This window comes from Schizosaccharomyces pombe, assembly GCF_000002945.2.
Source record: "Schizosaccharomyces pombe strain 972h- genome assembly, chromosome: I".
In the NCBI taxonomy this organism is placed as follows: Eukaryota; Fungi; Ascomycota; class Schizosaccharomycetes; order Schizosaccharomycetales; family Schizosaccharomycetaceae; genus Schizosaccharomyces; species Schizosaccharomyces pombe.
The window spans coordinates 405,470-425,503 of NC_003424.3; the positions used below are offsets into that span (position 1 = coordinate 405,470).

At 35.4% G+C, this 20,034-nt stretch overlaps 8 protein-coding genes and 13 long non-coding RNA genes across 21 annotated transcripts; 7 read left to right on the forward strand and 14 right to left on the reverse strand.

The window, feature by feature from the left end:
• Window positions 1–258: 258 nt before the first annotated feature.
• SPOM_SPAC31A2.10 (Ran GTPase binding protein) lies at window positions 259–2,241 on the forward strand. Its single transcript, NM_001018323.3, has 5 exons — window positions 259–455; window positions 495–563; window positions 665–699; window positions 799–991; window positions 1,034–2,241. Exons 1-5 carry the CDS (start codon window positions 333–335, stop codon window positions 1,994–1,996), a joined length of 1,383 nt encoding a protein of 460 aa, NP_592922.1. The 5' UTR covers window positions 259–332; the 3' UTR covers window positions 1,997–2,241.
• Window positions 392–614, reverse strand: SPOM_SPNCRNA.2158. The gene has a single exon (NR_191526.1). It is a non-coding gene; the product is annotated as a non-coding RNA (long non-coding RNA).
• On the reverse strand, window positions 723–1,485 carry SPOM_SPNCRNA.2159. The gene has a single exon (NR_191527.1). It is a non-coding gene; the product is annotated as a non-coding RNA (long non-coding RNA).
• Window positions 2,242–2,244: 3 nt separating the features above from the next.
• On the reverse strand, window positions 2,245–4,376 carry cuf1 (Cu-sensing transcription factor Cuf1). The gene has a single exon (NM_001018324.3). The coding sequence runs from the start codon at window positions 3,794–3,796 to the stop codon at window positions 2,561–2,563; it is 1,236 nt and encodes a 411-aa protein (NP_592923.1). The 5' UTR covers window positions 3,797–4,376; the 3' UTR covers window positions 2,245–2,560.
• On the forward strand, window positions 3,476–3,922 carry SPOM_SPNCRNA.2160. Its single transcript, NR_191528.1, has one exon. It is a non-coding gene; the product is annotated as a non-coding RNA (long non-coding RNA).
• SPOM_SPNCRNA.2161 lies at window positions 4,249–5,258 on the forward strand. Its single transcript, NR_191529.1, has one exon. It is a non-coding gene; the product is annotated as a non-coding RNA (long non-coding RNA).
• Window positions 4,408–4,749, reverse strand: SPOM_SPNCRNA.2162. Its single transcript, NR_191530.1, has one exon. It is a non-coding gene; the product is annotated as a non-coding RNA (long non-coding RNA).
• Window positions 4,860–5,068, reverse strand: SPOM_SPNCRNA.2163. The gene has a single exon (NR_191531.1). It is a non-coding gene; the product is annotated as a non-coding RNA (long non-coding RNA).
• On the reverse strand, window positions 5,105–6,164 carry SPOM_SPNCRNA.2164. Its single transcript, NR_191532.1, has one exon. It is a non-coding gene; the product is annotated as a non-coding RNA (long non-coding RNA).
• Window positions 5,515–5,877, forward strand: SPOM_SPNCRNA.2165. Its single transcript, NR_191533.1, has one exon. It is a non-coding gene; the product is annotated as a non-coding RNA (long non-coding RNA).
• Window positions 6,165–6,329: 165 nt separating the features above from the next.
• rod1 (arrestin/PY protein 1) lies at window positions 6,330–8,979 on the forward strand. Its single transcript, NM_001018325.3, has one exon. The coding sequence runs from the start codon at window positions 6,615–6,617 to the stop codon at window positions 8,403–8,405; it is 1,791 nt and encodes a 596-aa protein (NP_592924.1). The 5' UTR covers window positions 6,330–6,614; the 3' UTR covers window positions 8,406–8,979.
• Window positions 8,776–9,370, reverse strand: sft1 (SNARE protein Sft1). Its single transcript, NM_001018326.3, has 2 exons — window positions 9,215–9,370; window positions 8,776–9,160 (listed from the first exon to the last, which is right to left on the reverse strand). The coding sequence occupies exons 1-2, from the start codon at window positions 9,329–9,331 to the stop codon at window positions 9,002–9,004; spliced, it is 276 nt and encodes a 91-aa protein (NP_592925.1). The 5' UTR covers window positions 9,332–9,370; the 3' UTR covers window positions 8,776–9,001.
• A 151-nt stretch (window positions 9,371–9,521) lies between these two features.
• bun107 (WD repeat-containing protein) lies at window positions 9,522–13,035 on the forward strand. The gene is made up of 2 exons (NM_001018327.3): window positions 9,522–10,216; window positions 10,294–13,035. Exons 1-2 carry the CDS (start codon window positions 9,937–9,939, stop codon window positions 12,900–12,902), a joined length of 2,889 nt encoding a protein of 962 aa, NP_592926.1. The 5' UTR covers window positions 9,522–9,936; the 3' UTR covers window positions 12,903–13,035.
• On the reverse strand, window positions 12,354–14,459 carry dcc1 (Ctf18 RFC-like complex subunit Dcc1). Its single transcript, NM_001018328.3, has 4 exons — window positions 14,133–14,459; window positions 13,799–14,033; window positions 13,290–13,751; window positions 12,354–13,251 (listed from the first exon to the last, which is right to left on the reverse strand). Exons 1-4 carry the CDS (start codon window positions 14,261–14,263, stop codon window positions 13,006–13,008), a joined length of 1,074 nt encoding a protein of 357 aa, NP_592927.2. The 5' UTR covers window positions 14,264–14,459; the 3' UTR covers window positions 12,354–13,005.
• Window positions 14,460–14,472: 13 nt separating this feature from the next.
• gef2 (RhoGEF Gef2) lies at window positions 14,473–18,522 on the forward strand. Its single transcript, NM_001018329.3, has 4 exons — window positions 14,473–17,418; window positions 17,457–17,684; window positions 17,730–17,838; window positions 17,888–18,522. The coding sequence occupies exons 1-4, from the start codon at window positions 14,997–14,999 to the stop codon at window positions 18,432–18,434; spliced, it is 3,306 nt and encodes a 1,101-aa protein (NP_592928.1). The 5' UTR covers window positions 14,473–14,996; the 3' UTR covers window positions 18,435–18,522.
• SPOM_SPNCRNA.2166 lies at window positions 15,316–15,969 on the reverse strand. The gene has a single exon (NR_191534.1). It is a non-coding gene; the product is annotated as a non-coding RNA (long non-coding RNA).
• Window positions 16,116–16,427, reverse strand: SPOM_SPNCRNA.2167. Its single transcript, NR_191535.1, has one exon. It is a non-coding gene; the product is annotated as a non-coding RNA (long non-coding RNA).
• Window positions 16,574–16,799, reverse strand: SPOM_SPNCRNA.2168. The gene has a single exon (NR_191536.1). It is a non-coding gene; the product is annotated as a non-coding RNA (long non-coding RNA).
• On the reverse strand, window positions 16,962–17,658 carry SPOM_SPNCRNA.2169. Its single transcript, NR_191537.1, has one exon. It is a non-coding gene; the product is annotated as a non-coding RNA (long non-coding RNA).
• SPOM_SPNCRNA.2170 lies at window positions 17,791–18,442 on the reverse strand. Its single transcript, NR_191538.1, has one exon. It is a non-coding gene; the product is annotated as a non-coding RNA (long non-coding RNA).
• pre9 (proteasome core particle subunit alpha 3) lies at window positions 18,457–19,770 on the reverse strand. The gene has a single exon (NM_001355977.2). The coding sequence runs from the start codon at window positions 19,752–19,754 to the stop codon at window positions 19,008–19,010; it is 747 nt and encodes a 248-aa protein (NP_001342794.1). The 5' UTR covers window positions 19,755–19,770; the 3' UTR covers window positions 18,457–19,007.
• Window positions 19,771–20,034: the final 264 nt, after the last annotated feature.

The following is a 20,034-nucleotide window of genomic DNA, read 5'->3' on the forward strand; positions in this document are numbered from 1 at the left end:
TTATTTCCTAGTAGGATGATTGAGGCAGTAGCAAGCAATACATTAAAATTTACAGTCCTTACAGAATCATGTAAAAGAGATGACGTTTCGACTGTCTTGCGGTCATTACCAATTTAAATTGGTGAATGTCGAGTAATGTCTTTGCAATAACTAGCAACTGCTGAAGCAATTCTATCTTTGTTTGATATCGCATATTAATAAGATGCTTATAAAGAGGTAAGTAGGTATTTAAATTACACCAACGACTTTTCATTCCTCAACTTCGCTTCTTGCAATTCATAATGCAAGTGGATTTAGTATAAACTAGTATACTTACAGTAATTACATAAAACATGGACCAAGTTTTATCGAAGGTTACAACTACTGCAGCAACATATGCAACAGCTTATGCTGTTAGAACTGGACTTCAATTGGCTGGTTCCCTAGTTGCTAAACGATTCTCTAAATACATACAAGTATGTTGGTTTTTTAAAAATGGTTTATAACAAATTTAGACGTCTGCTCCAAAGTCCTCTCAGTTTAACTTGGAGTTGGTAAAGTCGCGTTTAGAGCAAAAAATACAGGTATGCTACAGGAGCGATTATTGTGAAAATACGCTCTTTACTGAGAACTTAATGTCTGTTAATTCTTGAATTTTGCTTTTCCACTAACTTGAATTTTACAGGCTATTACACCAGCCGTAGATTTAATTCAACTTGTGTAAGTTTCTAATACATCAATACCAAGCTACTGTTTCGTAAAACAATTGACTGTTTAATTCTGTAGTCCGTTATGGTCGATGAAACTAACTTGGAATAGTGCTGCGCGTGGAAATTCAAGTCTTCAGAATTTAGTTCCCTTGATCATCAGGCTACGAGACCATATTGATGATTTTCTAGAGTTTATTGATTATGAAGCATCTGGCTCAGAAAAGAAAAGCCCTGAAAAGGCGGATGAAGCTTCGGAAAAAATTTTCCGCCGTTGTGAAGTATTACTAAGAGAAATTGAGGAGGTAAATTCATGAAGTCAATGATTGTTTACTAATCTGTAATAGACTATTCCTCTAATTAACCTATCATTGACAACGGCGGGCATAACCCTTAACACAGCTTTAAGCAATACTATTTCGCCATCCAGACTCCTTCAAGCTCAATGTTTTTTGGAATTGTCTGATAAGAGGTTCGAAGAAAGTCATACTGAGATTCAAATAGGTCCTAAATTCACCGTTGTGTTGTATACCTCGTTTTCTCAACCTTCCAAATCGGATGGGCCACTGGATGTCCGATGGCAAGAGACATTTGCAAAGTCCGATCTGTATATTAAACGCGTCGTATCTGCGTCGCAAAAGTTTTCTTACGTGATCTGTATAGATGAGGATTTGAATGATGGAAGATATCACGAAGAAACAGTTGGTAAACCGACGTCTGCGCCAGTTTTTGGGAAAAAACTTGAAATAAGTTTACAAAGGATGTCTTTACTTTGTTATACTGTTTCTGGTAGACTGCTTAATATTTCACAAGCTAAATCTCCTGTTCTTGCATTGCAGCTAACATCTATAAAAGACGTATCTGCTTTAGATAAAGCGCATCAGGATAATTCGGAAGATTTAAATAATCCGTTTATTAAAAATAACGATAAAACTAAGTTTCATCAAAATATTGACTGGATAGCTTTAGAGAAATATTTCGAAGTCAATGCATTGGATATTTCAGATTCAGAAAGTGAAGATTTGTCCGACATATTAAGTGATTCTGAATTCTCAATAGGAAACAGAAACAAAAATATTGGAAATAATGAATATAGTGCTCAAATATCATCGGATCCTGCAGAAGAGGAGATAGCTAACGCAATGCACTCTCTAAAGCTTGAACCCGAGACATCCATATATCTGACTAACCCAGGCAGCCTTTCGTTATTGGAATACCTTCTTCGTCTCTGTTCATTGCAAGAACTTCACCAGATTTCTTGTCTTGAAATGACTGATTCTCAGTTGGCTGCGATGTTGAATAGTAACTAAGCACGGGTTAATTTGGATCAACAAGCTCATGTATTTTTACTATTGAACGAAGTTATTTCGAAATAAAATTAATTATTTTTACAGACCTTGTCTACTTAATGACACAATTAACAAACAATCGTTATATTTATAAAATTTTCATAAAAATCGGATATCAGCAATGCTGATTTCAGCCAAAGAACGTATTATTTTATTGTCATGATTAAATGACTTTCAAAATGGACTACTTATCACTTGTACTCGTATCGTTTTTGTCATAATTTTTTTATTAATTCAAATACTTTTTTAAGAAAATGCTAATTAATCCAAGTGACCATAAAAAAATGAATCATTTGTAAAATAATAAACCCTCTTGATAGCATTAACAGTTTATAAATATACAAGATCTACCAAAATCTGAGATTAAATAATAATATATAAGTTTTGCGTGCCACACACTTCATCTATTTAAAGATCAATTTAAGCGTTATACGAAAACAGAAGGAAAGAAAGATGGAGAAAATAAACATAAAGTGCAATAGGTGAGCCAGCTCATACTTATCTTGCAGAAAACTTTTAAAAAATTCATGTTGAACCTGTTGTAATATGAGAAGGAGGAACACTGCTTGAGGTATATAATGGAGAGGATGCTGCTAATTCATCGTTTGTAAGTTCATAATTATTGCTAGAATTAACTTCGTGCTTGAAAGTATGATGGAGATCAGTATGACTTATGGTTTCCTTTTCTAAAGCTGAAATATGATTTAAAGCGGCTAATGTAGTTGCATTGTTTGGATGAGTAAGACAACCTAAGCATTCACAATTATCACCGCATTGACAAGCAGCATCAGCCTGTGCACAACTAGAGGGGAGAGTAAAATAATTAGAAAGCTGGATTGGATGTGGCAGATACGATGAGTCGACATGATTAGTGCTCTCATTTATGTTAATCTCGTACCCATAGGAATTAGAGGGTCCATATGTATTAGTTGATGATGGTAAAGGTACATAATTTCCATCTGCCAGCATAGCGAAAGTCAAAGGAACATCCGGCTGTGGGTATAAATCATGCGTAGCAGCAGCAGCAGCTATAGAATCAGTGTTGTTGTTGTAAAGAATTTGATATCCACTACGATAAACAGGAGGACCATAAACCGCTGCTTCTTCCGCTTCCTGAATACTATGTTGGGGAGAATGAGAATAATTATACTGAATTTCAGGAGGGAAATTGGTCGGCTGCTGGTAAGGAGATTTTAAATAATTATTATAGTTAGGAGGGTAAGCGACATTCGAAGTTAACTTTTCAATTGGCAAAAACTGGGATGGATACCCGTACTCAGACTTGAACTTTTCTGGTTCAGGAAGCATACGATAGGATTCCGAATGTGGTCTTTGAGACTGAAGTGGCATACCCATAAAGTCAGTTTGAGACTCAAGGTTTATTTTAAGAGGCATCACATCAGGTTTTTTACCACAGCACGAAGCACTCCTTTTTGGACAATGCGTTTTAACGTTGTCGCGCGGTAACAGTTTTTCAGATATAGAGGATGGGATAGAACAAGATGAGTTGGAAGCAGATGAAGAATCTAAATCAGTTGTACTCGAGGTAGAACATTTGGAACCCTTTTTTCTGCTATTACAGGTACACTTCACGTGTAAATGCCTAGTAATTCTAGCGATTCTACATTTTTCACATTGACTGATGGGACGACCTTTAGGTCTAATAGGAAAGAGTTCACGGTCATTATGTTTGCAGGTGCTAGAGCGATGCCCACGAATGCACTTCATGCATGCCATTTTAACGTTATTGATTACAACCATTTTGGAATATAGGATGAAAGAGGATTGCTTTAATGACAAGATTTTGGTTAAAACAAATTCACGTTCGAAGATGAATGACCAAATCTCTCAAATGGAAGCTCAATGGGAGGATGTAGAAGTAATGAATAAAACCAAGAAATAAAAATAAAAATAAAAAATATTGGATTATCAAATAAGAAATTAATGAACTTATTTATATAGATGCTTAGTAGAAAAGAAAATCACGAACGAGGAGAGAAGAAAAATTGCATGCGACATTCAGTTTTGGACAACGACGATATTTGGAGCAATTGATTAGTTGAAATTAGCCACTTTTATAAGAATGAAGTGTGTTTCTTTTTTTTTTTTTAAATAAAAAGTAAGTAATTTTTACAGATCAGTAGAACTTTTTTGCTCAAACCTGATAGCAGTGTGATATACTTTCCGGATGAACTTAGGTTCACCAAATTACAACAAAATCGCCCAAAAAGCAGTTTTCAAATATTAATTAACTTAGGAAGCCAAATTTTCCTTTACTAGAAGTATATACAGTGTTCACAATGTTTTATACCAAAGCAGATTTGTTTGGTTGTCGGAAACTGGGTGTTGGCTTAACCACAGCGCAAGCTATGCCTTCCGACAATATGTACGAAGAAGCTGCTTTTTCTGAAGGCAGTAATGATACGTGACAAGTTTGCTTAAAGATTTAAACTAAAGGAAGATCAAACTATTAACAGTTTTAAGATGAAAATCGATTCTCAAGGGATTCGAAAATTTTTTTTTAAATTTATTGAATAAATAAATACATTTAAGAAGACGAGGGTATGACTTTGAAGCTTTTGAGCTGTAATTTGTAATTAAATATACATATTTTTTTCAATTTGTTTAAATTCGTTCATCATGTTAAGTCCTTTATACAGTTTATTTCTTTTATACTTCAAAAATTTATTTCCTAAATTTGATTTTGCCAATTGTGCAACTTTTTACATTACTGTTCGCGATGTAAACATTTAAGATTAAAATTTTTTTTAATTTTAATTTATACAAAGAAAATTTGCTTTAATGTCGCTATTCGAATTTATGAACAAATTTTTTCTCTTTACTTACAGATTATTTTTTGGTTTCCAACTTATACAATTTAGGTACTATTAAAAAATAAAAAATAAAGGATAAAGCTTTATTTAACACCTAGTAACTACGTTAGTACAACTTTCTTTCTTATTACATGCATACGTCTAATTATTTACCCAAACATTTGGTAACCTCCTAACCTGCCTTTGTGGAGAAGTGACTTGACTGCTTTGCTATACAAACTAGCGAAAGTATTACCTTTTTTAAAAATCATTAATGCTCCATTACGTTAATTCAGAGATAGTGTATAATTGTAGCATAACACTGGATCAGATTATTGTAGCAATACGTTAAGTGGGGGGATTGGATTCAGCAGTTGCATTTGATTAGAGGTTTGTAATCTGGGTTTAGTCTTAATTTCTTGTAATTATTCGATGGATACGTAACGATATTTGATATTATAGAAACATCTAAAATAATATTTTTTTTTAATAGCTCTACAAGTTGTGCAACATTTATAACAGAAGCAGGAAACACACTAGCAATGTAAAAAATAATAACAATGAGACGTCAATGATATCCACATCTATAATTCGTAATTGTTCAGAGGCACACTTATAAATTAAAATGAAAATAAACCATTCCTCGATATATATCAGAGTCTTGCGAATTGATTCCAAAAACGGTAATGCATTGTGAATTAAAAGTTTTGCTATAATGATGGAAAGTTCAATGAGGCTATAGAAAGCGAGTCACACTACACGAGATTCAAATAATAATACCAAAAAGGTGCTATTGACTATTAAGCGTGTCTCAGGATTACTGTCCTTTACTAATCATAAAGCTTATTAAATATTTGGTTAACACTCAAAACTCAAACTTTTAATGCTGTATTATTCTAGCCACTCATATTTGCTATATTGTATTTGTACAATGTGGGATACTTAATTTCAATTAAACTGAAGATTAAGTTGTGCTAATGTTTATAGAGTAGAGGGGTTAGTTAAGAAAGGAGTTTGTTATATATCGATGGTGAATGAGAGTCGATTGAAGGTATCAATAAACAGCAAAAAACTGAAAAATTCAAACGCATAGCACTTATTTTTACTATGTGATGTTTAAGAAAAAATGTAATGAAAAGTTTAAAGTGGGGAAAGAAGGTTCTTACCAATATTCTGCACATCTGTCTCTAGTAAAACCCAATAACGTACCTTGTCCACTGAATCAAGCTTGCCCGGGTATTTCGTTGCATAGCTATGAATGAGGGATACGAAAACAGTCCCGCTTAATATATAAAAAACACGACTATTTTAAAAATTTTATTTACTTCGTACAAACTAGTGAAACATCTAAAATTGTTTAAAATTTACACAATAGTGTGTATAACGAAACTAGCTAAACTTTGTTTATGTAATGTGAGAAAGTATGTAATACTATATTACAGCAGGTTGCTTATAAAAACGTCACCACACAACAGTCCTTTAACCTTCGCTTTGTCTACATTATTGAAGTTATAAACCCCAAGAAAAAGTATTTTTGCATTTTTGTATACACAAATCAAATTTTAAGGGAAATTTTTTAACACGGTACTTTTCGTTTTTTTGTCTAATTGTTTCAGGGTAGTACATTCTCAAATAATCCAAAGCCGGGGTCTTTTGGGTTGTAATAGTTATTTACATAAAATTGTTGACTAAATATTTCAGAGAGAATTCATTATTCTTACTTTTGAATCCCTTTTCAAATATAAAATTGGTTCCTTGTGTTAGAGATGAATATTCTCTCAAGGAAAGAAAATGTCGCTTCCTACTTCGATATTCGTGTAGCTGCAGAGCATGATCTTATCGTAATTCAAGGCCTAGCAGACTCGGCAGAACCGACACCACTGTCAGGATCTGTAGTTCTGTGTCTCAATGAAGCCATCAGTGTCAAAGCAATATCTCTAAAACTAGTGGGAAAATGTCGCATCTCCTGGTCAGAACCTTCTCCGACTGTAAGAGGCGGCCAAAGACACAATAAGCAAGAATATGTTGTTTACGAGAAAAACTGGATCTTCGTTCCTTATACGGGTGCCAACCGTACTTTACGTGCTGGAAACTACGAGTATCCGTTTCACGTAATGCTTCCCGGTGATATTGCTGAATCTGTCGAAGGTCTTCAAAGTTGCTATGTTGTTTATCGTCTTAAAGCAAGCATCGATAGAACGGGTTTAGCTAGCAAAATGGTGAAAAAGAAACACATCCGTCTTATTCGAGCATTGCCTGCGGATGCCATTGAATATACTCAAACCATTAGCGTTGATAATACTTGGCCAAACAAAATTGAGTATACCATCAGCGTTCCAACAAAAGCCTATGCAATTGGGTCATATATTCCCATTCATTTTGTATTAGTTCCGTTGCTGAAGAGGCTAACTATTGGAAAAATCAGTATAACCTTGAAAGAATACATCACGTTGCATGTCGCTCATGGATATAACGGTTTACCGGCATCGAAAGATGAAGTCAGGACCGTTCGTTCTCTTCAAACCGAAGAATTGGAGGAGTTTTCCGATCACTATGAACTTACAAAGAACTTGGAACTACCAAGTTCTCTTGTGGAATGTCTTCAGGATTGTGATTTGGATGGAATTAAAATACGTCACAAATTAAAGTTTTCCGTTTCCCTAAGAAATCCTGATGGCCATATATCAGAATTAAGAGCTGCATTACCTGTAGTCTTGATGATACCTCCTCAATTATTTGGCGATCGTGCCGAAGTAGAGTCGTTACGCGAGAATTTTGAAAGTTTTAATCAGCCTTTACCTAGCTATCAAAACAGCATGTATGATCGTCTTTACGATGGTTTGAGCTATTCCAACCTTGATACACCTCTCCCTAGTGGCGCAACTACACCAAGGCGACGCGATTCTATGGAGCCCACCTATGCTTCTAATGAAGCTCATAGGCGACAACTCATTGCTGGTTTGACAGAGTTGGCTCTACAACAACAACCGCAAGGAAGGAGCCCCAACGAACATTCACCGTCAAATCATCCTGAAGATTTCCCGCCTTCTTTCAGTTTAGGCTCTAATCCATCCAGTGGAGCTGCCTCTGCTGTAATTACTAGAAACCCTTCAGAAACTAGTTTGGCAGATCTGAGCAGAGTCCCTTCTTATAAGGAAGCAACAAGATCAGCCGTTCCATTAGAATCACCCTTACAATCAACATTACCTAGTTATGAAGATGTTGCACGAATTGAGCACCTTTCACGTCCTCCATCACCTGGTATCGTTACTCCACCACAACGTACATCTCCTTCATTTTTTGTTTCTCCAACTGAAAGTACACGACAATCCTTGGATAGTCGTAGGTCATTCGAACACTCCACATCTTCTTCTTCGGGTATAAGCCCATCTCACAGTAGTGCTTCTTTAGCTCATCTTTCTCAAGCCTCCAATCCAAATGGATCGTCTTCTGCCCCGCATAGGCCCACATCAGCTCGTGTAGGAAGTCACCGAAACGCACTAGACGCTTTAAGACGGGCGCGTATGCTTCCATCTGGATTTTCAAGAAGAAATTGAAGTTTTGAGCACTATTTTTAAATTTTTGCGCAAACATCGGAAAAAGAGTATTCATTACCTGTACTTCCGTACATTTGAATGCTGTGTTCTTAAAAAAGCCTAAATCAATACAAACATCTCATGGTCTGCATGCACAAAGCTTGAACGTGAAGCTAAGGTGTTAAAATTTTTATTATTATTTATTTTTGTGCCCTTCCTTTTGATCTTTTTTTTTTTTTTTTTGCCGGTTGAAGGTGAATGAATACTTAGTTTGTGGCACAATGTCATGATTCTATTCAATTAGTACTGCGTCTCTTTGCTTAAAACTCTTTCCTAAAAGTGAGGAATATCAAGCTTAATATGGATATACAGTCATAATTAAATTTTTTATTATTTTTACTTTTATGGTGGACTTATTGAAATTTCGAGGAAGGAGTAGTATTTCGTTAAGAATATTTCATGTAATTCTGCGCTTATATTTTCAAATTTATCTTCAGAATATTCATCGATAAATTTATTGCCTATAAGAATTCAAAGCTTGTACATTTTATAATTTTGAAGCAGGAGGTTATGTCATTATATCCGTTCCTTTATGTAGCATTCGCTTTCATGTCGTGTTAAAAAAACCATTTGGATGCATAGTAGATTATTAGTATACTCCCTACGATTGCCAGCACCATTGTCATGATTCTTCGTCGTCCGGCACTTCGAACCACACGGAAGAAATTTTCGGTGGATTTTTTAACAGAATTTGAAAGTCCTGAAAAGCTTTCAGTCTATAATAATACAGGTTAGGTAAAAACTCAAATTTTTTTTTTTAAATTACATACAGCCCGATCAATTCGAGTATAGTCATTGGCACGGGAATAAATATCGTAGGTTACGTTTTTCAAAGAAGAAACCTGCCCAGACAGAGTTTCCAAACGCCGCTCATTTTGATCATTCATTATAGAAATAACTTTTACAAAAATGAATGTACATACGTTAGCATCTTTCTATATCACTTGGAGTACTACCAAAATTTAACGACATTTAGGACGTGGTGATAAATCCTTTAACGAATCTCCTAACTTGATTCTATTTTCGTCGAGCTCAAACATAATGTTATCTACAATTCTTAGCATCAGCCGCCTAATTATTGCTTTATCAAATGCCAATATCGATCGGACTACTTATTAGTAGGTAAATGGTTTGGAAGTTCATCGTTTCCATCCATTTTTAATGAGCAGTAGGATCCGTTCTTTAACATCTGAGTTATTTGAGGAATTGCTATTCATCGCTAAGTCAAAACATATAATATATTTGTATAGGTACTCGCTACCAAAATATTTGGATCCATTACTGTTTCCTGTTTCCAAGTAAAAGGGTTTATTTATCCGCTGCGTTTTAGACTCAGGACACACTATCTTTCTGCAATACTTTTGAACCTGAATTCATTCAATAAATTGAATTCGACATCATATAATATAAATTTTTATTTTTTACGTTTGAATTGGATTTTTTGTTTATAATTGCATTGTTTTAAGAGATTAATAATTCATTTATTGTTCTCATGAGTGTTCGGAAACGGTACAAGGTTACTTATGTTCTTGATTCCTGTAACGATCAACTAGGGCACCGTTTGGATGCTAATTGTCTAGTGCTAGGTCGGTACTTTTCAGAACAAGGGTCAGCACCAGTTACTAGAGCACTTTACAGTGGTGGCCGAGATGGACAGCTTTTCGGTTGGGACATCGGGTATGATTATGGTAAAGCTTCCCAGCCCTTAGCCAAAATCCAGGCTCATTCTGCTTGGGTAAATGATATAGCTTTAACACATGATTCCGAAGGAGGTAAGCCTTTGAAAAATTTAATTATCTCTGGAGAATAGCGGTAGCCTTATAGAAATTGACGTTCTAACATTTATTAGTGATATCTTGTTCTTCTGATTCAACGGTGAAACTCTGGAAGCCACATGTCTTGAATGCTTCTTGTTTATCAACAATTGGCGAGCATACCGACTACGTAAAGCGCGTAAGCATTCCCAAATATTCCAAGAGTCCGTTAGTCGCTTCGGGTGGGTTGGATAAAAGGATAATTGTATGGGACTACAACGTAGGTCAAGAAGTTATGCGATTTGAACAGTTACCTGACTGTTCTCTTGTTGTTGGTCCAAGATCTGGTGTTTACTCGCTGGCAGCGAATAACAACATAATTGCTAACGGCGGACTACAAAAAGACATTCAGTTATGGGATTGTGTTTCCAAGAAAAGGATTACAGATTTAGTCGGTCATACTGACAATGTTCGAGATATTCTAATTAGTGATGATGGCAGAACAATTCTCACAGCCTCTTCAGACGCTACAATAAAGCTTTGGTCTCTAAGGGCGCAAAAATGTTTATTCTCTTTCATAGCTCATTCAGACAGTGTATGGGCATTATATTCTGAGCACCCAGATTTAAAAGTATTTTATGCTGGTGATCGCTCAGGCTTGATTACTCGTACTGATATAAGAAACCAGCCTAACAACCAAAGCTGTACTGCAATATGCAAGCAGGATGCTCCTGTCTCTGACATTGTTGCTCGTCAATCTTTCATATGGAGTACTAGTCGTGATGGCTCCATTCTTCGTTGGAAGGATGAGCCCCTCTTTAATCAGGACGTGGGAGCAGCATTATCTAAGCATACCTCATCTCATCTTTCTGTATCATCGGACTGTCCCTCGAGACATTCTTCTGACATACGAAATCATAGCTGTCCAACATTATATCACGACGATGCTGAGGATATATATTATGATTTGCATCATACTGAGAGCTATTCTAACATCAATTTAACCAAAACCCCTGATTATGTTATTCATGGTGGTATTGGTTTGTTAAAATATCGAATGTTGGGTGATCGAAGGCATGTCTTAACTGAAGACGCTGTCGGCAATAAATGTTTGTGGGATATACTTGCTTGTAAGCAAGCCGGGGAATTTGATAAGTCAGAAGATTTTGAAAAGATTGTTCAAAGTTTGGATACTGTTCAAGCAATACCTAGGTGGGCTTCTGTTAATTGCCTTTTGGGGATTCTTGCTGTTACTCTTGATGAAAATCACTACATGGATGCCGAAATTTATGCTGATGAATGTCCTCTTCTGAAGGTTGATTCCCCTTCTGATAAAAGAATAAACTTAGGGGTGTGGATTTTAAAAAATTTATTTCGTGAATTTATTGATGCCGAGCTTCATCGTGATTTAAAATTTAGACAAAATTTAGATGTTGTAAGGTCTGAAGCTAAGAAGCAGATAGAAGCCCAGAGAGAAGAAGCAAGAAAGGGAAATGTGAATATGCCATCAGCTTTGTCTCCATTGAGGATTCGATCTCGTCCATCACCTTTATCTCTTCCTCCAGAACCTTTACTTTCTCCTACTATAGATTATTCCGCTACCCCATTCCCCCTCGAGCCTCCCCCCGAAAGTCCTGGTCCGTCTCTTCAAATTCCATCAAACAACCCCGTTTACACAAATTTAACAGATACAGATTCTATGATGGGTGCGCCAGATTACTTTTCGATCCCCGCCAGGCAAAATCGTAACAGAAAGCCACATACTGAGGTAGTTGGATCCCCTACTGTTGTGAGAACGAAAGAGATAATTCCCCCCAAAGTAACTCGTGAAGGTTCATTTATGGGCAGACTTAAAAAACTTGGAAGATCAAAGTCATCCAAATCATTACAAACCGATTTTATGAAAGCTTCTGTAGAGAGAGCTGCGTCAAGCCGCGTTTTCAGTACCGGGACTTCGGTAACTTCTCCGCAAGCATTGTCTAAAACTAATAATACTGTTAATAATGCTGCAAATACAGAAAATAACACACTAGCTAAAGATAAGCAACAAACTTCAGAGGCATCATCACCTGGTACCCCGCGAGAGCTGAAAACGACTGGTGAGTTGATTGAAGATCTTCATGAACAATATGTACATTTTAAGGATAAAGACACCGTTCTTAGTTTAATGAAACCACCAAACGATGATACGTTTCCCATGTTAAATCTTTCGAGTCAGATTACTGTTATCATCAGCGAAGAATCTCCTGAAGCCGGTAATTCTCGTGACATATATCGTTCTACTCTTGAGAACATGGCTGACGATATTGACTTACTTGAAAATATTATGCCCTTTTGGCTTGGAAGATTACTGTTATTAAACGAATTTCCTTCTAAAACTGCCCCTACTGTTAATTTTACTCTTCAGCCTTTTCCTGGAAGTGGTTTACCGCTTATTGTAAATGAAAACACTCGTTTAAGTGCTAGTGCTATGCTTCGTGCTCAGAAAATTATGGATTATAGCTATAGCAAGCTTAGCCAACAAAGAAAGGATGTATCATCCCTTCAATTTAGATGCAAAGATGTCGTCGTTACCCCCAAAATGACATTGGCAACTGTTAAGGCTCGAATTTGGCGATCTGGAGACGACGTTGTCTTTCATTATGATGTTGCTCCTAGATCTGTTTCAGAAATTGTTGATAAAACCCAGAGTCTTAATATTTAAAACTTAAGTTTGATTAAAATTTTAATTGATTTCATAATCCTGTCGAAAATAATGTACAATAAAATCAAGTTTTCAACCTGTATAGTACCGGCCAAATAAGGTTTTACCATGTCCCTCTAGAATTAATGTAAACACCGTCCCTACTGGTTTGTTTTCGCCCATATTTCAATATAAGAGCTTCAACTCTTGATTTCGACAAGGCAAGATCTTTAACGAAACTCCAAAGTTCTTCATATAACCATTTCGACTTAAGTTGAAACAAAGATTGAAACCGCCTACTTGGTTCTCTCGGTAACTGATCTCCTGATAAATACTGAATCGTATTTGGGGTATCGTGAAAATAATAACCCTAAAGAGTTTTAGCATTAGCTGACTAAAATGCCCTACCTTTAATAAATTCAAAGAAGGAAGTCCTTTACAAGGATACGGAAGACGATTATCCCATAACTGAATGAACTCATCGGAGCTTATACTGTTGATGCCTTCTAACAAAAATCGCCCATACCAAAAAGTCGTCAACTCTAAATCGATATTGAATTTTTTAGGTAAGACATTGTCCTTAATGGGTGAAGAGATACTTTCAAGAACACAAATTACTGAATCCCAATCAAATTCGTCATCCATAGCTGGCTTTTTTAAAATCTTAAACTCAAAACTTGCAAAGTCTATGTGTAACTGTTGGGCTATAACAAATATCCAGTCAATAATTGAACATATGTAAGAAGGTGATAATCGGTACAAGAATTCATTCTTTACCATGAAAAAGTTTTTCTGCAAGAATGAATCGACTTCATTTCTGCTAGCAGGAACAGATCGTATAAATTGATCTTTTGTAAGTGAAATGGGCTTCTGTTGAGACTGTTAGTGAAAGGCTAACTATTCAATAAAATGCATACCAATTCCACAGAATCTTCGTCCCAATAAGAAATTTTGTCGTCTGAAAAAATAAACCCATAAATCCGTTCAACTTCTAAAAATGAATAACATGTGTCATTTAATACCCAGTCGGTAGGACTGAGCTCATCAAAAAGCAAATACGAGTTTGATTGAACCACTTGACGCACAGCATACGTTTTATCTGAAGTACAGAGTACTGAAGCCTTTTTATCAAAATCTGATTTAAAGACAATCCTATTATCGATGTTAGATCATAAGTTGTCAAATAGCGATATAAAAAATAAAAAAGTAATGATTCAACTTCAGGTTATTTATACACAAGGAAACACATACTCTTCTTCAGGATTTTCTTCCAGAGTCTTTAATAAATCGTCGTCTAGTTCCAACAATAAATATTCAGAAGAAATATCAGAGCTTGGATGAGGGTATTTTAATAAAATGCATCTTTCTTCATTCGCTTCCATTTAATGTCTCTTTTTTTGTCTATTAAGTAATTCCCGATCTCAATAAATGACAGATTTGACTTTGGGTTGCTATTTTACTTTATTGTTAGAAAACAAGAAAATGATCACTAAAAGATTAAATTAATAATATGGTAAAAGACTAGCAGCTGTAGCGGATTTTCGCTGCAGAAAATTACCATATGTCCTATCGGTGAATGGAGAAATGGAGTAAAACTACCTAATTCAAACAACCACATCGGAGAAGCAGGTTCGGAAGCTTCAAGTGAGATTAGGATATAGTCCCTGAATTGGGTCTATTCCTTTTTCTTTTGTAGCTGTATAACTGGAAGTACTTTCACTAATAAACATTGAATTGAGATTTCTTATAATCATTAATAATTTTTGAGTTGCATAAAAACAATTTCTATCAAGTTCCGTTCTATCGATCTTTTGTAAAAAGTCTTGAAGGTTTAATTTATTTAATAATTCTTTTTCTTGGGAACCATTGCTTCTTTGCTTAAAACTTTTCTTCAGCTTTGCTTGACTGGTCAATATACTATTTGTTTTACTGTTTAAGGGATTTTGCTACCTCTATTTCTTTTCTTTCTACAAGTTTTACAGGTTATCAAGCCATCACATTTAACTGCGGTTGTTGAAAAAAAGCTTACTTGTTTACGTATATTTGGCGAAGTTAAGTTTCATATTTTTGTCTACGCGATTGACCTTTATCTTACTTTTTTCATTTATTTTTACCATGGACGTCGGCACGATGGGTTCGCGTGCTGAACTGTTAGCAATTAGCATTCAATTTGGAGGTCTATGGGTTTTTAGGGATCTGTTACAAATGAATCCTTTGTTTGAGCAAGATCATGTATTTTGTACCTTCAATCATCCAAATATGGGTTTGGTATTGATTTCATTTGCCAAAGTTGATGGTCATATTTTAGCAGCTTATGCTTTATCGAAATTGGGACCTGACACGTTTTCTATATGTTACCCTTTCTCTTCGAAGTTGGATGCTTTTGCGCAAACTTTGGACCTAGAATGGCAAATTGCTAGTATGCATAAGGAAGCTGCTGCATGCGTATATGAGTTTCTTTGCGTGGAATCTGTATGTTTACATACAGGCGAAAATTGGCGAGAGTCAGTCATTGAACCTGAGTATGCTTCCTATATTTTTGATACAATAAACGTTTTCCAGTCATCTTCTCTCACTCGTGAGCTTTATTCTCTTGGCGAGCCGAATGGTGTACGCGAATTCGTGGTAGATGCTATTTTTGACATAAAGGTTGATAACTCTTGGTGGGAAGACCCTTCTAACTCTTATTGGAAAACCGTTATAGGAAGTAGGGAAATGTTTGAGGATTCACGAAAAAAGACTTCAAGTCCGAGTCCGAGTTTTGCGTCTAGTAAAGATGCCGGAACCATACCTGCAATTCAAAAAAAAAAGAGTTTACTCATTGAGATGATGGAAACAGAGAGCACATATGTTGAGAGACTACGCCATTTAGTTAATGATTATGCACTCCCTTTACGGGATTTGGCCAAGTCTTCGAAAAAATTGCTGGGACTTTATGAATTAAACACCCTATTTCCGCCTTGTCTTAACAAATTAATTCAGCTCAATTCTGCTTTTCTTGACGAGTTTGAGGCAATCATGAGTGATTTAAATTTTGAAGATATAGACGAAAAAAAGTTTGAAGAAATTGATCTTCGATTAGCTTGTTGTTTTGAATCTCATTTTTTCGCTTTTTCACAACATTATCCTCGTTACCTTGAGCAAAGTAATGATTTTGGTAATGTTTTAAAGATGGCTTCAAAAATACCCAAATTTGTTGAATTCCATGACCAGGTAAAGCTTAACGCAAACATGAATGTGGGTTTGAGTCAGCTTATTATGGAACCAGTTCAAAGGATTCCACGATATTCACTATTTTTAGATCAGATTATATTATTGACACAAGAAGGAGAATGTCAACATACATACGTGCGCTCAGTTGAGATTATAAAAAATATTGCAGAAATGCCTACAGTTGATGCCGAAGAACGATCAAGGATTTTTGCTGGCTTACAACATATAATTCCTGACTTAGCACCAAACATGATATCTAACTCTCGAAATTTCATAGATTGTATTGACGTGACTAGGGAGTTTCTAAAAAACGGGCAACTGCATTTAATACCTTATACTCTAATTTTATTCAATGATCGAATTTGTCTTGTTCAAAGACGCTCCAAATCAAGTATTGCCTCAACTATATTGGATCTTCGTAAGCAAAATCCTCGCAATTCTTATTCCAAAGAAAAGCGTGCTCAATATATCGGTTCAAATATGAATGAAGCGGTTGAGTTGACAAGAAGTATGGTTGAGGAGAATACTATTTTTTTAATTTCCAAGTATGCATCTTCTCCTTCATTTTTTAATGAGTATCCTATTTTGAAGTTTCGTTGCGATTTTGAAAATGTAAGAACTATGGATAGGTTTTATCAGTCTTTTCAAAAAGCACTTTCAATGAACAAAAGCCAGCCTTCCTGCCTTAGTTTTTCAAAACTCAATGACTTTGTGGTTTTTTTTAATAACTATTCACGATTTGAGTATGAGAAAGAATCAAAACGCTCAGACATAGTATGCATATGCACCAATGATGCCAACGTTGATAAGCATAAATTTTTGCAAGACGGTAATATTGTCATTACTTTTTTTCAACAAGACGAAGATTTTCATTTAAGTTTCGATTCCTGGTTAGGTGTCAGTTTGCCTACTGAAGCTGTTATAGCTAAGGAAGACCTTAGGGAGGCTTGTCTTAATTATCTTATTAATATAAAAAGGCTTCTCCTATGCCCTTTTTCAAATAGAAATTTCTCAAGCTTGGATCTATACTCAAACCTTATACAGCATTTGCTTTCTGCTAATTCCAGCCCACGAAAAAGTAGGTTATCATTTGGAGGAAGGCCCGGAAGCCCTTCTAAAATCAGTTTATCATTGAACAGGTTTTATAATCAAGGCGGTTTATCAAAATCTTGTGCTACACTTCCTTCGCAAATGTACAATTTGGACCATAATAATATTTCACAAAAATCATTGAAGTTTAATACTCATAATACTTCGAAGGCTTCTGCTGAGAAAACTGTCGAACATCTTGAAGCTTTCAAAGGCGGATTTAAATATCATACAGGTAATATTGCAATTTGGATCATAACGTTAACTGAGCAGATTTAAAGAATTTACTATATCCACTGTCTGAAAAGGAGAAGATTGAGGGGGATGAGCTGTACGATAATATTTTGAAGGAAACTTTTAATGAAGAATTACTCTCTCATTACCCACCAAATATTATTTATGCGACCTTTCAAAAATATTTGAGCTCCTTTATCAATCGAAAATTTGGAGTTTTGCTTTCTTCTTCATTCATACAACAGTTAAATACTGTTGAAAATTTAAGTATGTATCGCTATCAAATTTGATTTTTTTTAACTAACATTGAAGATCTATCTTTCAATTCAACTGATGCAGTTTATCATTTGAAAAAAATCTTACAAGACTTACCCGAGAGTAGCCTAAAGATCCTTGAGAACATTTTTTCTATTGCTTCCGAGTAAGTCACCAAGCTTGTTTTTCAGAGGTTTTATTATCTAACGTCGTAGTTTGCTTTTGAGACTTCCTCTTAAAGATCAATGTGATTTTGTTACGAAACAACTAGCAATTGCCTTGGCTCCTTCCATGTTTGGAAGTAATGCTGTAGAACTTGTTTATTACCTTGCATACCACAGTGATCGCATTTTTGGAACAGTAGAGGAATTGCCGACTCCGGTTTCCCCTGCGAATTCCAATAATGATAAACAGTTAGATGAATCGAAATTCCAAGCAATTGCCATGAAAGAAATGCCGGAAAGACACCCTAAGGAAATTTTACCTGGTCAAATAGAACGAGAGGCATACGAGGATTTACGACGCAAATATCATCTGACTCTTGCAAGGTTGGCTCAAATGACTCGATTAAATGAAGATTCTAAAAAGTCTATCCCTCTGTTGTATGATCGCTTCAACCATGATCTTAAGCTTATAAAGCAATCAGTTCAAGCCAGTTTAATTAGAAAACAATGTGAACTAGATACCGCAAAGTGGACTCTTGAAGAGTATGAATCCAAGCTAAACGCTAAGGAAGGTTGTCAAACCAACATATTTATATAGCCAACTAGTCTATACTACATCGATTATTAGATTATTTGTTTTACTATTCCTTTTTTAGATATCAATAGTTATTTTTTTTATCCTTCAATATGTAAGTGAAAGTTAATAATACTCATCAAAAAGTTTTCTCTTATTTTTATAAATAGTATAGAATTGGAATATGCTACACCGTTTAAAATCTTCAGTTATGAAAACTAAGCATATAGTTTAGAACATATGAGAGTCATTGACATTCCATTGGAAATACTATAATTTTAAATATGCCGGAATGGTGTACTCAAGTAGAAATTGACGTTATGAAGGGAATGAGAAAGAAAGGTCTAAGTATAAAAGAAACTTGAAAAAAGCCTTTTTTAAAACGGCATAAGAATTCATAAGATAATGATTTAGCGTAGATAAAAAGAAAGCAAGCCTATATTGAGACGGAATAAGGCTCATGATGGAACTTAGTTTGCTTCAAATTGTTTACAAAAACCATGAGCTAATTACAAGGAGATTAAAGGGTAACGACGAAAGCTATAAAAAACAGCTATACACTTAAAGTGTTTTCCCAATGAATTGAGTAAGGCAATATTAAGATTGCCGCTGGGTCTCTTGGTACTTATTGAGCACTTCATTTATTTCATCTGACTTCCATATTTTGCAAACCATTTTGTTTTTCGTGGTATCCTTTGTTATTGTTGCAAATTCAATTTTTTCATGAGTTAGGGAGTTACTGTCCAACGTTTTACTCAAAAATTTCACGGCCATAGCAGAAGCCTCATCTAAGTTTATATCATCCTTATACTCCTGTCGCATTAAGCTTTGAACACTAGTACTATTTCCTCCGATACTATTTGCTTGCCAGCTTCCGTAATTTCCAGATGGATTAGATTGGAATAGCTGATATCCACGAATATGATCCCATCCAGCATATAAGAATGAAACACCGAATGGACGTAGCCCACCATACTGTGTATAACCTTGTTTGAGGTCACAAACGCGACGAACTAATTGCTCACAAGGCATCTCTTCATTAAAAGTCTGCAAGTATTGTTGCCCAACCCTTCTAGCGTAGTTAATTAGGATGTTTGCATCTGCGGTAAGCCCTGCCACAGCACATAACATATTGTCTCCTATATGATATAACTTTTCTGCGGATTCTTCTTGTTCTAATAGTTTGCTGGTAACCTTCTTTTCAGCAGCTAAAACAATTCCATCTTTAGCTACAATCCCTAAAGCAACGCCAGCATGGTTGATCGCTTCCAATGCATATTCAACCTGGTATAAACGACCTTCAGGTGAAAAAATAGTCGTGCGAGAATCGTAGCTTCTTGACATAATGAATTTGGTTGATGACAAGTTCGAAAATGCGCGAAGCACTAGATCACGAACATTAATGAGGTCTACCGAAGTGCGATTACCACACTTGCTTTATTCTTTATGTGCTTACTACACTACTATAACAGGACTGACTTTTACCTGTCTTCTAATACAATTAATCTATTATGATTTAAATTAGTATGTTGTTAATCCGCTTATTTTTACAAGCTATGCTGTACAACAAATGTCTTTATAAATGAGAGCTATTTTTACGATAATCAATTTACCTTTAGTACTT

Coding starts and splice junctions, on each gene's coding strand:
- pre9 (NM_001355977.2), bottom strand. CDS start 19,754: ATGTCAAGAAGCTACGATTCTCGCACGACTATTTTTTCACCTGAAGGT.
- gef2 (NM_001018329.3), top strand. CDS start 14,997: ATGGACGTCGGCACGATGGGTTCGCGTGCTGAACTGTTAGCAATTAGC. Junction 17,419..17,456: donor CGGATTTAAATATCATACAG/GTAATATTGCAA, acceptor TTAACTGAGCAG/ATTTAAAGAATTTACTATAT. Junction 17,685..17,729: donor AAATACTGTTGAAAATTTAA/GTATGTATCGCT, acceptor CTAACATTGAAG/ATCTATCTTTCAATTCAACT.
- SPOM_SPAC31A2.10 (NM_001018323.3), top strand. CDS start 333: ATGGACCAAGTTTTATCGAAGGTTACAACTACTGCAGCAACATATGCA. Junction 456..494: donor GATTCTCTAAATACATACAA/GTATGTTGGTTT, acceptor TAACAAATTTAG/ACGTCTGCTCCAAAGTCCTC. Junction 992..1,033: donor TACTAAGAGAAATTGAGGAG/GTAAATTCATGA, acceptor AATCTGTAATAG/ACTATTCCTCTAATTAACCT.
- cuf1 (NM_001018324.3), bottom strand. CDS start 3,796: ATGGTTGTAATCAATAACGTTAAAATGGCATGCATGAAGTGCATTCGT.
- dcc1 (NM_001018328.3), bottom strand. CDS start 14,263: ATGGAAGCGAATGAAGAAAGATGCATTTTATTAAAATACCCTCATCCA. Junction 13,752..13,798: donor ACGAAGATTCTGTGGAATTG/GTATGCATTTTA, acceptor CAGTCTCAACAG/AAGCCCATTTCACTTACAAA. Junction 13,252..13,289: donor CTTCTTTGAATTTATTAAAG/GTAGGGCATTTT, acceptor AAAACTCTTTAG/GGTTATTATTTTCACGATAC.
- bun107 (NM_001018327.3), top strand. CDS start 9,937: ATGAGTGTTCGGAAACGGTACAAGGTTACTTATGTTCTTGATTCCTGT. Junction 10,217..10,293: donor AACACATGATTCCGAAGGAG/GTAAGCCTTTGA, acceptor AACATTTATTAG/TGATATCTTGTTCTTCTGAT.
- sft1 (NM_001018326.3), bottom strand. CDS start 9,331: ATGAATGATCAAAATGAGCGGCGTTTGGAAACTCTGTCTGGGCAGGTT. Junction 9,161..9,214: donor ATACTCGAATTGATCGGGCT/GTATGTAATTTA, acceptor GTATTATTATAG/ACTGAAAGCTTTTCAGGACT.
- rod1 (NM_001018325.3), top strand. CDS start 6,615: ATGAATATTCTCTCAAGGAAAGAAAATGTCGCTTCCTACTTCGATATT.